General features: G+C 39.3%; 1 protein-coding gene across 6 annotated transcripts in view; it reads left to right on the top strand.

Moving 5' to 3' along the window:
* LOC126163007 (Fanconi anemia group A protein-like) overlaps positions 1-16,163 on the top strand; it is a 250,025-nt gene that overhangs the window by 162,762 nt on the left and 71,100 nt on the right. For all 6 annotated transcript variants that reach the window (XM_049919870.1, XM_049919866.1, XM_049919865.1 and 3 more), the window contains 3 exons: positions 1,799-1,978; positions 5,982-6,139; positions 11,738-11,951. In XM_049919870.1, the coding sequence (XP_049775827.1) occupies positions 1,799-1,978; positions 5,982-6,139; positions 11,738-11,951 (552 nt within the window). The remainder of the gene's footprint in view (positions 1-1,798; positions 1,979-5,981; positions 6,140-11,737; positions 11,952-16,163) is intronic.

The raw sequence follows: 16,163 nt of genomic DNA, 5'->3' as shown, positions 1-16,163 counted from the left end.
ATTGGAGTGTTGGACCATGCAATACCATTGTTTGTGTTTTAATGCAGAATTTCTATATTAGTTTGCATATTGTTTTCAACATGTAAAATTTTTTGATCTAAACTGCTAAAGTGTTGTTCCATTTTTTTCCGTTACGGCCTTCTGTTCAACTCTGATGTCATTAACATTCTTTGACTGTCTTATAGATTTGGCAATTAACTCAATTTCCAAAACAATAAATTTATTTTCTGAGACATCAACTTTTTCATCCCCACTTTTTAACCCCTCTGACAACCCATTTTTTAGCTCTGAAACCTGATTAAGAAGTTGGTCCATTTGATCTTGCACCCTACCCAATTTGCTATTGTTATCTGTCTTCACTTCTTGTAGTTTTGCCAAAATTAACTGCAAAATATCAGTTTGTACTGTTTCTTTGCTGACTACACTTTCACTCGACTCAAACATATCCTGACTGGGTTCCACAGCTTTCACTCCGACATCACACCTGCCCTCACCTCTATTCTTCTTGTTAACAAGCACACGAATCCACAAACAAATTAATTTCACAAATAGTGTGTACTTATCTTCTTTTTTTTATGTTCCTTGTTGTAGTTGCAGTCCTCTTTCATTCTGTCCGGTCAGTCATTGTTGATAGCGCCTCATCACTATTGATACGACTTTGTTGGGCAGTCCTTGTTTTTTTTTCCATGATCCAAAATTCATTTATGTATAAACTACAAATGGCACAAATCACTCTCCCTTCTTCTGCAAGAGACACAACTTCATTGTCAGTCAACTGATCCCAGTCGACACTACCACTTGTAATCTACCTGACCCTCATTTGTTGATTGTCACTGACTTCCAAATAAAACTCTTTTACTAAGCTTGGGGAAGAGTAAGATTTACAATAAACTGTTTTACTTAGCTTCTTTTCTCATGGTTAACTCCAGTACATCACATCTTGGGGCTGATCCTTGAAGCGGGGATTTTTGACATTGTAGGATCTCATGGTGCCAATTGACATTAATAGTGGTGTAATATTGCCTGACCAATTAATTTCTGTTTCTATAATTTTTATTCTTTCACATTTTTCTATGCAACACAATTTCCAATTCAAAACAAAAAATTACATTGTTATTGGCAAACATAAAAACATGTCCGATCACATCAGAAGCATGCCCACTACCCACGCACTCTGCAGTACTAATAATATTCCAAAGAGTTTACAAACTTTCTTGGCAAATGACTTTCTATTAATGTGTTCCATTATTTTATAAACGAATCCAGAAATAAACATAATAAATATCATCTGATTGCCCAGTTAATAATAGGAATTTTAAGTGTGCCAGATATTTTGTAATTTCAAATGTTTCTAAAACAAAAGTAATTTTAACTGTACACACAGAGTTAGTACATATCGATTGTAACAACAAAAATAAAGTAATTGATTTTCATGGATTATAGTTAGAAATATACCACATCATGTACAAAATCATATGAAAGTCTTCTAGAAAAACAGCTGAGATAGTATTAACCTACACAAGATTCGAAAATATTTTTGGTATCGATTACTTCTTTTGAGGAAAAGTAATGTAGAGGAGGGTATCCCCTTTACAACGTGCAGGCACTTGCGTGCATACGTGTGCTTATTTGTAGTCTAGCACATTAAAGGGTTTCTTCTGAAGGCCAGCAAAGATTTTTTTTAATTTTATTTATTTATTTATTTGTGTGTGTGTGTGTGTGTGTGTGTGTGTGTTTTATAGACTCAAAATGCACAGTTTCATTTTAGGTGACTTGTAATAAATCTGGATCTTTTCAGGTCATACAGTTATATTTAGAAGTTTTTGTTAACTGTATGTGGGCATGTTCAGAAGATTCCATGAAGAAGTGGCCCAAACAATATGTGTGCCTGCTACAATCATTTCCAGATCTTTGGAAATTACTGTGCAATTCTGTAATTCAGTGGTGCCTGAGTGAAGAACAACTTCCTGATCATAAGGTAAGGAACTTTTTCTCCTTGTCCATAGTAAATAATTATTTTTTACTGTGGGGTATACCTTTTATAAATGTTTCGGTCACCTGCACCTAATTATGTGGAAAAAGACACACACAAGGAAAATATCTCTACAGTGTACCATGGTTAGTGTCTAGCATACAGTGGTAAATATGCAAAGAAAGCTGCTGTAATTGAAAATAATGAATATGATAGCATTGTTTTGCAAAACAAGCAAGACAGCACAGTAAAAGAAATTCTATAGTAGCTTAAAATAAAGATGCAAGTGTAGCACTAAAATGTTTAGAGACAGTCATGCCTGCAATATTCCAATATAATGTTGAGTTATTGTAAATCTAGTGCACATATCTCACTTACAGGTTCTCATTATATTGCACCTATTGCAGTGTTTTGGTATAATGTTCATGAATTTTCCTGCATGATACAATTTCGTAGGTTGATATCAGCCTATGAATAGACTCACTGAATAACTTGTGCAGAAAAAAAGGTGACACTACTGAACACTGATGAATACAAGAGAAAATGTTTTACAAAATATGGACTGTGTCTAAATGGTCTTTGATAGACACAATGAGGGAAACTAGTGAAGTGTATCCTTGCTGTGACTGGAAATTCTGTGCGTCATCAGTAGTCACTGCAAGCAGTCAACACTTGCCTGCTCTAGTTCCATGATGAAAACTGAGGTGATAATGTTCACTGTAATAAAAACACCTGCATAGGACTTTGCTAATTGTGGAAATTTTGGATAGGAAATCCTAAAACACCAGCACTGAAGTCAAATAATTAGCTATTTATCATCACTAATTAAAGTTAGCTGTGCAAGAAGTGTGTAGGCGGTGCAGAGTGGCTCTGCAAATTTCAAATCCCATGGAGGTACAGTGCTACAACTGCTGATTTGAGGAGAGGTGAGACAAGAAATGCCAAGTATGATATACAAGCTACATTCCTCAATGTCGACCTTGGATGGTTCTCTCAATATCTCCTTACATATCAAACCAGCTAACCAATAACAATACCTTGCAATCAGCAGCTGCAACCCGTCCTATATGAAGTAGTCCTTTACAAACAGTGTAACTAAACATGGTCATTGCACCAGTAGAGGTGAGCAGTTCTCCTAGTATGCTAAGGGTGTCACTGAGGTCTTTGCAGGGCAAAATTATCTTCCATGCCTTGTCCAAAAAAAGATTTCTGACAACTTGTAACCTACTGTACTCACTGACCACCCACAAAGTAGCAGCCACCCTTGTGACTCAGAACCACCCAATACTAGCAACTGACTCGTGTTCTCTGCCAGGGTTTTGACTACCTCTTGCTGTGTCCTGAATTAAGAAATACCCTTCCCAGGACTCTCACAGTGGTGTTCCACTGCCCATTAACCTACACAATATCCTTGTCTATCCTTTTATACTCCTGCTTCCAATCCCTTCAACCATGGATCATATCCCTGCAAAAGATACAGGTACAAGATGTATCCCAGACATCCTCCCACTACTACCTACTCCGGTCCTGTCACTGGCATTTCCTACCCCATCAAAGGTAGAGCTACTGTAATGGTACTTTGACGTGCGCGCCTCCGCAATACAAAGTTATAATTTACGATCGCGCACGCAGAAGAGCGCTGCGCCAGCGACCGATTTTATAAATAATTTTGTTCTTTTTTTTTTTTACTTTTGCGTAGTTTTTTGTTTTTAAGAACTAAAGGAGGACTCTCTCTCTCTTGTCTTGAGACGAAAGACGTGTATTTTCCCGCTGTGTTGAATGTGCTTTTGGTGAAAATTAAAATTACATGTCAAAGTGATGTTGTTTCAATAATTAATGAGAAGAAGAGATAATAAAATAAGAAGGTAACACCACACTACCTGTCAGGTAACCCACATAGTCTTAACAACTTAACAGCAGTCACTGTGCAGCATTCTATTTGGGCATGACCACTAACGAAACTGTCTGCCTGCATGAAAGTTGTCCACCAAACTGTGACCTTGAGACAGCTGGTCCACCCAGTTGCAGAGTATTTCATACAAGACAATGTGCTTAATCTCTGTGGCTGCTTCATAACCCTTACCTTTTATAGTCTTCGCACTAACACCAGCCTGTTGAATTGCACAATTGGAAACTCTCCCTGCAATATATCTTTCATTCCTTTAACCTCCCTTGTGTCAACCTTCCTTCATTAGTCTCTGTCCTCCATCTGTTTCACATAAGACTTCCGTCTCCACCACCCCACTATCCATTTGCATAGTGCTTTCTCTCTTTTTGCTTATATCCTCCACCCCACGGCCTGCTCCCACCATGTCTCTGCACACTGCCTGATACAGGCAGCACTACAGCATCTTCCCACACCCCTACACTGCTATCCCTTGAACTCTCTGTTTCACACATCTTCTGTTCCTCACTACCTATTCCTGCTGAGATTGCTGCTCACCCAGTGGCACCACAGTGCCCCTAGCCCACAATGATCATGTGTTTGAAAGTTTTGTGTGTATGAATGTGTCATTGTTTGTCTCTCAGCTACTGAAGGAATCTGTGGGAAAGCTGATATTTTACAAATGCCTACTTTTAAATGTGTCCTATTACATTATTCCCCAGGGAGTCAAAAGGAATCATTTGAAAAATTTAAAAAGGAAGGCAAAGTCACACAAGCTCTGGATGAGAGGAACCCATATGTTGCGAGGATGCAGTTGTGATGACAAAAATGAGATGGGAAAGTGTCATTTTTGCCTTCTCTCAACTTTGCAGCAAATGGATCCCTCTCATCCTGGGGTTTGTGTAACCTTCCTTTTCTTTTTAACCTTCCTCAACCTATGCCTCTACAAAGAGGCAAGTTATAGTTCCAGAAGGTAGAATATTGTCATGTGCAGTACTTTTATATGCATCTATCTGCAGTGCAAAATTTTTCACTGCGCAGAGATAATTGGCTAGCAGTTTTGTAAATTTGAAAATGCAGAGGTTTCCAAACATTCCTATAAGAACACCTCTTGACCTGGGTGGCTAGATGGAGTACAGTGGCCTTCTTACAGAAGGATTTTAAACAACTCACTAAATGTATCCAATAACTTATCTATATTTAAATTATTATAATGGTCAGATTATAAGTCTGAAGTTAGAAGAACCCACAAACCTAAATATATTGACTTAACTTTCATGTTAGCTTATCAAAATCTTGTAACCATACTGAATTAAAAAAGAGACATATATGAGAGGTATCTCGGTAATATTTTGAACGATGGCAGCCTTACTGTAGAAAAAGCCACGGTAATGAAATACCAGCAATGAAGAAGGCTGATGCCATTACAGTACATGATTCTTTGAAGTACATGATACTTGAAACAACAATCTATCATAGTGAACCAATTTAATATGACATTTCTACCATAAAGACAATATGTGTATAGAACCTAGCATGAGAAGATAACATACCTGAAGATATCCTAAAAATAGAGGGAAACGTAATTATCTCTTGTCTTGAAAGTCACATTTTAAGTGGCACTAAACAACACAGGCTAGCAGAAAGATGGAAAACAGGTACAATTTACCAGTTCTAAAAGCTTATCAAAAGTCCAAAATGAGTAATTGGAGACCAATTAGTGTCATGCCCATAATCTTTAAGCAAATGAAACATCTCATATACTTATATTTGAGGAAGATTCTTAATTCAAAATATTGGTTTAATTGCGAACAGCAGGCCCTCAGAAAAGGCTATCATTGTGGGAGACATTTATCAGCAGCATGTCAAGATTGTGGATTAGTTGCTAGCATCTGTTTTAATAGACTTCATTAAAGCCTTTCGCATTGTACCTTATAGCAGAGTAACTGAAAAAGCTGGTGATTGTTGGTGTATACAGTAGAGTTGTATCAAACATAAGCTTTGTTGAAAGGGTTGTGAATCCTCCTTTTTTTAAGACAGCTTTAGAAGATGATGGGCTCCAGTCTTTCCCTTGTATATGAATTCTTGCATCAGGTATATTTTTCAGTTTTTTTCTTTTTCCAGGTTCGAGCAGCAGCTGTTTTGTTGTATCTTATAGAATCATTTGGGCCAAGCTTTTCTAAGTTACCAGTAGAGGACTCTGCAGAGTGCACAACAGTGGCACAATATGTTGCTGATAGGATCCCTCTCAGAGACACGAAAGACATGATACATTGCATAAGGTGAATTTTAATTTTATTCTTAAATTCCACCTTGTGTTTCAGTATTGTTTGTTTATAAATTGTACCCTTGCTTTTAACTATGCTTTCCTGTCGCACCACACATGTTTCATGATATTTAGATTGTTTGTCTTCTCACATTTTGTTGGATTCAAAGAGAAAAATGGAATTTGAGTAATTTATGTTAAGATTGCAATTTTTATTTGTCATTTGATAATGATGTATTCATCCAATAAATCCCTGAGAAAAACATGTGCTTCATAGAGATGAGTAATAACGGTTATGTGGCTGTTGCTATGTGCATTGTGAACTTCCCTTGTTTCATATTCCAACAATTTCACAGTATATTCATTATCTTATGAACTGTATTTTGTACTGTCAAAAGTGCTTCCAAAAATATGCTAAAAAGAGAAATATTAATATAAACTCTGCATAGAGTTATCATGCAAGTGACCAAATTGTCAAGGCAGACATGCACGACACAACTTGTCATCGCCAACAACAATGAGCTGAAGAACCCATACAGCGTGCGATGACAGAAGCACCTCATGCTTGATAACATTAAAGCCACTTGTTCATTTCAACTATTTTCTGCCATAGTTCTCAGGTACACTGCTGGCCACCGTAAATGCAACACCAAGAAAGACAAGAGGTAGCACAACTAAATTTATTTTGTAGATAACATGTTGACCAAGTATCAAATGATTACATTTACAGACGTCTGTGACATGTGGTTCCTGCCAGAATCAGTAGCCAGAGTAGCCGCCATTGTTGGAGATCACCGCTGCCACACGTCTCGGCATTGAGTCAAAGAGACGTTGGATGTGTTCCTGGGGTACAGCAGCCCAAGCAGCTTCCACACGTTGCCAAAGATCATCTGGTGTGGCAGCTGGGGATGTAATCTGGGTCACTCGTTGAGCAACCATGGACCACATGTTTTCTATCGGCGAAAGATCCGGAGAGCGAGCCGGCCAGGGAAGCAATTCAATCTGGTTATTGACGAAGAACCTTTGGACAATGCGTGCCACGTGTGGTCGCGCATTATCCTGTTGAAATATGGCTGTGGCCGAGCCCTGAAGGTAAGGAAGGACAACTGGCTCCAGCGCCTTGGATATGTAGCGCCGGCCATTTAAAGTACCGGCAATGCGTACTAGAGGCGTGCGAGAGTAATATCCAATACCGCCCCATACCATAATACCCGGTGCAAGACCAGTGTGGCGGTGCATAATGCAGCTGTCCAGCATCCTCTCTCCACGGTGTCTCCACACTCGAATCCGACCATAGTGGTGCTGCAGACAGAAGCTTGCCTCGTCAGTAAAGACAACGTCATTCCATTCTGCCGTCCACATCCATCTGTCATCACACCATTGGCGACGGAGACGTCTGTGGTTCTGTGTCAATGGTAGACGAAGCAATGGACGTCTTGCGGACAGACCCACTCTGCTGTAAACAGCGTCAAATGGTACGTGCAGACACTGGATGATGCGTTACAGATGCAATGTGCTGTGCTATGGTTCGGGATGTCACTGAACGATCCGTCACTGCCATGTGCACAATTTGCCTATCAGCACGTGCAGTGGTGCACCGAGTTGAATGCGATCGACCACGTCGGTCCATCGTACCCTCCTGCATCCAACGGTCACATATCCGCATTACAGTTGTTTGGTTTCGTCCAACACGACTAGCGATTTCTCTGTATGATAATCCACAATCTCGGTAAGCCACTATCCTTCTTCTGTCGAACTCGGATACTTGATCCAAAGATGTTCGCTGTTGTCTACGAGGCATAACTGATCGTCTTGTGAAACAACCACAAGGTAAACACACGTGCCGAACGTACACTCGTCAAAATCGCCAAGCGTTAAATGGCGCTATGAGGTGGCGCCACAGGCACGCGTGATGTGCTTCTGCGCTGAAATTCTAATCAGTTGCATATCTCATCGCTGCAAACCCATGGTGTAAATTTCACTTGATTCGGATGCTTCCTTCAGGGTGTTGCATTTACGGTGGCCAGCAGTATATTTAGAATTTTACAGAACAGATTTCCTTAATTGTTTTAAAAGCAAAATGCTTACTGTATTCATCAAACAGCAGCAAATACTTGAGATAGGCTCTACATCAGGTATCTTTCATACATAAATATCACACATAACATCAGAGGTAGAGAATAGCACTGTATCTAAGCAGCAAACATACTGAAAACTTTGGATCAAGGCAGTCAGGTAGATGCAGTATTTCTTGATTTCCGAAAAGCATTTAACTCATTACCATACCTATACTTGTTGGCAAAAGTATGATCATATGAGATATAAAGTGCAATTTGTGACTGGATTGAGGACGTTTTGGTAGGGAGTATGCAGTAGGGAGTACGCAGCATGTTATCTTTGCTGAAGAGTCATTGCCAGATGTAGAAGAAATATTGCCTATGCCCCGGATAGTGTTTTGGGACCCTTGCTGTGCATATTGTATAAATGACCTTATAAATTATGTTAATCATAACCTCACACTTTCTGCAGATGATGCAGTTGCTTGTAATGAAGTGCTGTCTGAAAGAGGCTACATATATACTCAGCCAGATAGTGATAAGATTTCAAAGTGGTGCAAAGATTGACAACTTGTTTTAATTGTTCAGAAATGTAAAATTGTGCAATTACAAAATGAAAAAAAGAAACATAGTATCCTATGACTATAATATTAATTAGTCACAGTTGGAATTGGTCAGCTGATACAAATAATTGGGTGTAACACTTTGTAGGTGTGTGAAATGGAATGATCACAAAGTCTCAGGCACAGGTAATGCAGATGGTAAACTTCAGTTTAGTGGTAGAATATTGGGGAAGTGCAATCAATCTACAAAGGAGATCACTTACAAATTATCCAAGTGACCCTTCTAGAATATTGCTGAAGTGTGTGGGGCCCACACTAAATAGGACTAACATGAAATACTGAACATATACAGAGAAGGGCAGTTTGAATGGCCACAGGTTTGTTTGATCTGTGGGAGGCTGCCGCAGAGATGCTGAAGAAGCTGAACTGATTGACCCTTGAAGATAGGCGTAAATTATCCTGAAAAAGTCTGCTAACAGAGTTTCAAGAACCAGCAATAAATGATGACTCTAAGAATATACCCCAACTGCATTCATATCTCTACCATTGGGTTCATGGGGACAAGATTAGAATATTTACAGTATTCAAAGAGGCATTCAGTCAGTCATTCTTCCTGCACTCCATATGTGAATGGAACTGGAAGAAACCCTAATAACTGGTACAGTGGGACATACCATCTGCCATGCTCTTCATGGTTGTTTGCTGAGTGAGATGGTGCAATGGCTAAGAAACTGTACTCACATTCAGGATGATGACAGTTCGAGTCCCTCCCCCTCCTGCCATCCAGATTTAGCTTTCCCATGTCAGTTGAGGCAAATCCTTTTAAGGTCCCTTTGAAAAAAAACACAGCTTATTTCCTTCCACATCTTTACCAGATCTGAGGTTCAACTCAGTCCCTAACATAATTGTCCTCAGTGGAACATTAAACCCTAATCTCCCTTCCTTTAAAGATATTTGAAGAAAACTGTCAGCATATAACCTGAAGAGCTAAACCATTATTACCACCTTTATAATAGTGTTTCAATTCAACTTTGGAATGTAATAGAAGAGCGATTCTACATAGCATGGATTTTTTCGTAGTTTCCAGAGGTATGTGGCACCAAAAGTCTATGCACAGGTCTACAATTCCTTAATATTCTTGCAACGAATTTCAGCCTGGCCTTCATTTTTCCTACAAGTAGTTTTATCTGGTCATTCCACTTTAGGGCATTGTGAACAGTTACTCTTCGGTGTTTTACAGTTGTTAATGTTTCCATTGATTTAGTGCCGTTATGTGCTGGATCTATTTGCTTATCTATGCTCAGTATGCTACATTTATTTACATTCAGTATCAACTGCTAGCTCTTGAACCAACTGTTGATTCTCTGCAGGTCTTCCTGAATTTTTCTACGGTCTCTGACCATAACCTTCCTATGAACAGCCCGATGGAGCTTCTGATGTTATCCACTTCCTTCTTTATGTATATACTGTAAAAAGCAACAACACTTTAACACTCTCATGGGGTACAACTGAAATTACTTGTACATTTGTAAATTTCATCCTGCTAAGAACAGTATGCCTTACTGTATTCGCTAGGAAGTCCTTAATTAGTCATAAATATAGTCAGATATTCAATAAGTTGATACTGAACAAGGGTGCGCATTGGTTAGCTCTCTATCCAGATTTAGGTTTTCAATGATTTCCTAAATCACTCCAGGCAAATGCTGGGATGATTCCTTTGAAAGGGCACAGCCGATTTCATCCCCATCCTTGACATGATCTGAGCTTATGCTCCGTCTCTAATGACCTTGATGTCAACAGGACATTAAACCCAATTTTCATTCTCTCTTCCTTCAGTAAGCTCATATTTTGTTCACTAAACAGTAGAGCAAAACAATATTGAATTCTTTTTGCAAGTCAAGGAACACATTAGCAATCTGGCACCATTGCCTGTAGCACTCTGGATCTCATGGACATACAGAGCCATTCTCACAGCTTCCCCTTCTCGCTTGGTGTACACTTTGCCAGTGGTGCTGACATAGTGCATGGTACTGGCAAGGTGAGTAGATTGGCCCACTGATTTGGGTTAGAGGTGTAAAGTAAGAATGCTTGGAAAAAACTACAATATTCATCTGCAAATCTTATACAAAAGCAGGATGCATCCCGACTCTTCTTATCAGTATATAGTCTTGTCTAGTGTACTGGCCAAGTTGCTTGCACTCACTGCTTACTGTGCTTCTAGCAGATACTTGACAGACTGTTTATATGACTGCCATGCTCCGGGATTTGCCTGTAGCGTCATGTAAGAAAAATAGACTTCTTAATGCATGTCTCTGTGGGAATTTGTTATGAAAACTGTCGACAGTGTAATCTGACTATGTTTTTCAAATGAAACCACTTGTGAGCTAGTAAACATGTGTCAGTATAGCTGCGGTGATTTCTTATTTTTCTTATTGCTGATGCTCCCCAACATTACACTGGATGCCATTGCTAAATCTCAACATTTCTATGGAGCATGTGCTGGTGGAAGACCCAGGAGGACACTGTTTGTGTTTATACAAAAGCTAAATTGCAGAAAGATGAGGAACAGAATTTAACCACAAGAAAGTGGAAACCAACAGTCTTCATCACCGCGTAACATTACACCCTTGTGTCCTTATGGTAAAAGTTGTCCAAAACCTGCATGTTAGATACCTAATCAACAGGGACATTGCATGTCATGTCTTGTGATCTGCTGCTGACTTTGTTAACATCACAAACTGACTGCAGAGGACAATGAGGACAAGAAACAGGCGTGCGCGTGCACACACACACATACACACACACACACACACACACACACACACACACACACACACTCTCTCTCTCCTCAACTGTGAGAAGAAAGACAGAGAGAGAATGAATTCTCAAAAGCTAACCTATGTTACATATTTGTCTGCAAGTTAGGGGTTGCCTTTCTGAATTTCCTATTTGTCATTTCTGTTGTGTGAAGTTGACTGTTGCATTTCTTTACAGGCTAGCTGAACAGTACATGCGATATGCTGAATTTACATGGGAACTCAAGGCTGATATTGATGATGCAGCAACCAGTTTGTGTCTGTTGCAAGTGGTGCCTGCTGTTCTTGTAAAGAAATTTTTATTTGCACAACAAAGACTGGATTCTGAAAAGTTACCCCCCTTGTCGTGGAAACCTTCCAAGTTTTGGGCACAGTTCATACATAATAATCAGGCATGTACATCAGTCTGTTATATATCATTTTAAATAGGAGACACAATAACTAACAATCATAATAATGGTAAAAATAATAATAATAATAATATAGTTTTACCAAAAACAGATAACAGTCACATTATAACTAAAACATCAACAGGCTAGTGTCAAAGATGGTAGTATTCTTAGTTTCTTTATGCTCAGATATCTGGTTGTTTGTCAAATTGTTGTAATATGAGCTTTATATCATGCTTTCAACTGACAAAACACTAAGTATTTATGCTGTTAATTTCTCAGCATTTGAAAATGACTGCCAGCTGTGTAAAGTTAACAAATCCTGTCCTTTGTTCATACTTCTACACTGTTGGCCATTAAAATTGCTACACCACAAAGATGACATGCTACAGACACGAAATTTAACCAACAGGAAGAAGGTGCTGTGACATGCAAATGATTAGCTTTCCAGAGCATTCACACAAGGTTGGCACCGGTGGCGACACCTACAATGTGCTGACATGAGGAAAGTTTCCAACCAATTTCTCATACACTAAACAGCAGTTGACCGGCATCGCTGGTGAAATGTTGTTGTGATGCCTCATCTAAGGAGAAGAAATGCGTACCATCACGTTTCCTACTTTGATAAAGGTCGGATTGTAGCCTATCGCGATTACGGTTTATTGTATCACGACATTGCTGCTCGTGTTGGTCGTGATCCAATGACTGTTAGCAGAATATGGAATCGGTGGTTTCAGGAGGGTAATACGGAACGCCGTGTTGGATCCCAACGGCCTCGTATCACTAGCAGTCGAGATGACAGGCATCTTATCCGCATGGCTGTAACGGATCGTGTAGCCACGTCTCGATCCCTGAGTCAACAGATGGGGACGTTTGCAAGACAACAACCATCTGCACAAACAGTTCGATGACTTTTGCAGCAGCATGGACTATCACCTTGGAGACCATGGCTGCGGTTACCCTTGACACTGCATCACAGACAGGAGCGTCTGTGATGGTGTACTCAACGACGAATCTGGGTGCACGAATGGCAAAACGTCATTTTTTCGGATGAATCCATGTTCTGCTTACAGCATCATGATGGTCGCATCCATGTTTGGCGACATCTCGGTGAACGCACATTGGAAGCGTGTATTCATCATCGCCATATTGGCATATCACCGGTGTGATTGTATAGGGTGCCATTGGTTACACGTCTTGGTCACCTCTTGTTCGCATTGACGGCACTTTGAACAGTGGATGTTACATTTCAGATGTGGTACAACCCGTGGCTCTACCCTTCATTCAATCCGTGCGAAACCCTACATTTCAGCAGGATAATGCACGACCGCATGTTTCAGGTCCTGTACGGGCCTTTCTGGACACAGAAAATGTTCAGCTGCTGCCCTGGCCAGCACATTCTCCAGATCTCTCACCAATTGAAAATGTCTGGTCAATGGTGGTCGAGCAGCTGGCTCATCACAATATGCCAGTCACTACTCTTGATGAACTGTGGTATTGTGTTGAAGCTACATGGGCAACTGTACCTGTACACGCCATCCTAGCTCTGTTTGACTCAATGCCCAGGTGTATCAAGGCCGTTATTACGGCCAGAGGTGGTTGTTCTGGGTACTGATTTCTCAGGATCTACAAACTGCGTGAAAATGTAATCACATGTCAGTTCTAGTATAATATATTTGTCGAATTAATACCCGTTTATCATCTGCATTTCTTCTTGGTGTAGTAATTTTAATGGCCAGTAGTGTATTTACTGTTATTGATTTCACTTACTAACTGACAAATAGTGCCCCTATTAGTATATTTGATGTGATGTCAGAAGAGTAAAATACTTATTTCCCGTATCCCTGTTTTTTTTTTTTTATTTACTTTTGTAGTCAAACAAATATTTTATTGTTATTTCTGTCATAGTGCCACACTACTGTGTCTTCTTATTGAAATTCCACTATAAAAGAGGCAGACAATATTACATTAGGGGCATCATGTTAATAGCGAATGGTAACAGGGTTTGGATACCGAGAGAAAACAAAGATGTATGCTTGATGCTTATAAGTTGGCGGGAGTAAAAGTTTAAAATGTGATACAGACCCTGAACCATATGATGTCATTTAGCCTGATAGTGGAATGGAGCTGCCAGAAGCTGCTCAACTCACCTTCCCATGTATGGATCATTTCAGCCCTGTTCTGAAAGGTTCTGGATATTACTACTTCATCTATACAAACAGAACACCATGCCAACCCTGGCAGTGAGTAGTTATACTTCTGAAGATGACGTTTGAGACAGCTGTTGAAAGCTCTTGAGTTTACTTGAGTTGATCTGGCTGGAATAACTGAGATGATATATTCATCACTGCATCAATTTTCTGTTTCATTTCTTATTATGTTTGGAATACATTGAAGTAGACATACATATAATACATCATTCATATAATGAAGATAAATATTATTAAGTATTTGAATAAACAGCATTAATAACCGTTTTTAATTACTTATTGTATATTTTTAAGTACAGCCATTTTTGCACCAGTCCTACTCTCTAAGCAACCATGCTCCCATAATCCATGTATTTCATATTTTATTTAAATATTTATATCCTTTATTATAAGCAGTGATCAAAAATTGCCGTTGGGAGGCCATACAGGCGAGAATTGGTATTCCAATTGGGCAAAATCCCTGTAAGAATTGAAGTAATCATCCCACTGACACACTGGGTTGAAGATTGTCATTTTGGTAAAGCACTGCACCCTGTTGCGTGAAGTCTGTAATTGCCTGTGCACTTCTTTGTCTGACAGGAATCATCGACCTTTCAAGGCCTTTTTAGGGGACCGAAGGCATGTTAATCACATGGGAAGAAATCAGAAATACAGGGCAGGTGGTCGAGTGTCTCCCACCTCAGTTGGCCTAACTTCTGTGTTATGGCATTTGCAATATGGAGACATGCATTATCATGAAGTAACAGGGCCCCTTGCCACACTACTCCTCATAAACATTCTTTATTCTCTGATGGATTTCTACCAGTATTTGTCCTTCGGCCGCCAAGAAAAGAATAACAGCACATTGGTCCTGTTTGGACACATTTGGTAATAATGTCACCGTTGTTCATGTTTACGCATTTACTGCCCGCATGTCGAAAGACACAAATGCCACACTAACCCCTTGCCTATATGTGATGCTTATATATCTGCATCGGAGTCGCAGTGTGTTGCATATGCGCAGCAATGTTGGCCTCAAATGTAAACTTTTTGATCGCCCTTTATTTTTACCCATTTTTGTGTATTTCTGTCTATTGATTATGCTGTTTCAGCCCACACTTTTACTGGTTCCTCACTTCGCATTTTTATTATAAACATGGTTTACATGCCTGACATCGCATCATACTCCACCACCACCACCACCACCACCACCACCAGTACTGATATCTGGAATGTTCATCACTGTTCTTTCTCCCTTTGTTCATATTGATTAATTTGAAAATATATATGTGTGCTTTGAAGCTGACTGAAATTTTGATGACTTAGCAAACTGTCCTTTGAACTGTTAATGTCTCTGCCTGCCATTCAGTGTTTCACCTTAAAATTGTCACATTCAGTTGATGCAAAAATTGTTGGAGTACACATTGTTATTGTTGCAAGTACTATTAAAATAATTGGGATAATTTTGAGTTGTTGGCATGTGGATCATATCATGTACACAGACGGAGTTACTTGTAGGTTGTATAAGATTTCAATTAAGAAAATCAAAGTTCTGCTGGTTTAGTTTATTCTAGCCATGGCCTATCTTTTTTCATCTTTAATCTTGTGATGAACATTGCATAATAACTTTCCTTGCTAAAGGAAAATGCAATGCAACAGCAATTGTGGACTTCCAAGTAGACATTTCATAACATGAGATGTTTGTTTCTAACAGGTCAGCTGCATTTCATTAAAGATGTTACTTTGGTTCCTTTTTTTATGTGACTGTATCATAAAATTTTACTTATATTCATAAAATCATTCAGAAAGTATTGCAAAAATAAGGCAATTTTCTACTTTCGAAAAACTTACCTTGATGTCTTCACTGTATCATCGTACTGGCATATGCATCAGTGCACTCTACTTGGTAAACATTCCAAAATATGCCTCATAGGAAGATTGTTCCAGAAAACGTCTAAGGCACACACAATGGCCTTTGAGGTCTTTGAATAGTAACCCATTGATGGTTTAATTCAGTTTTGGGGAG

The sequence above is a fragment of the Schistocerca cancellata genome, chromosome 2 (genome assembly GCF_023864275.1).
Source record: "Schistocerca cancellata isolate TAMUIC-IGC-003103 chromosome 2, iqSchCanc2.1, whole genome shotgun sequence".
In the NCBI taxonomy this organism is placed as follows: domain Eukaryota; kingdom Metazoa; phylum Arthropoda; class Insecta; order Orthoptera; family Acrididae; genus Schistocerca; species Schistocerca cancellata.
This window is presented reverse-complemented; position numbering and strand designations above follow the sequence as displayed.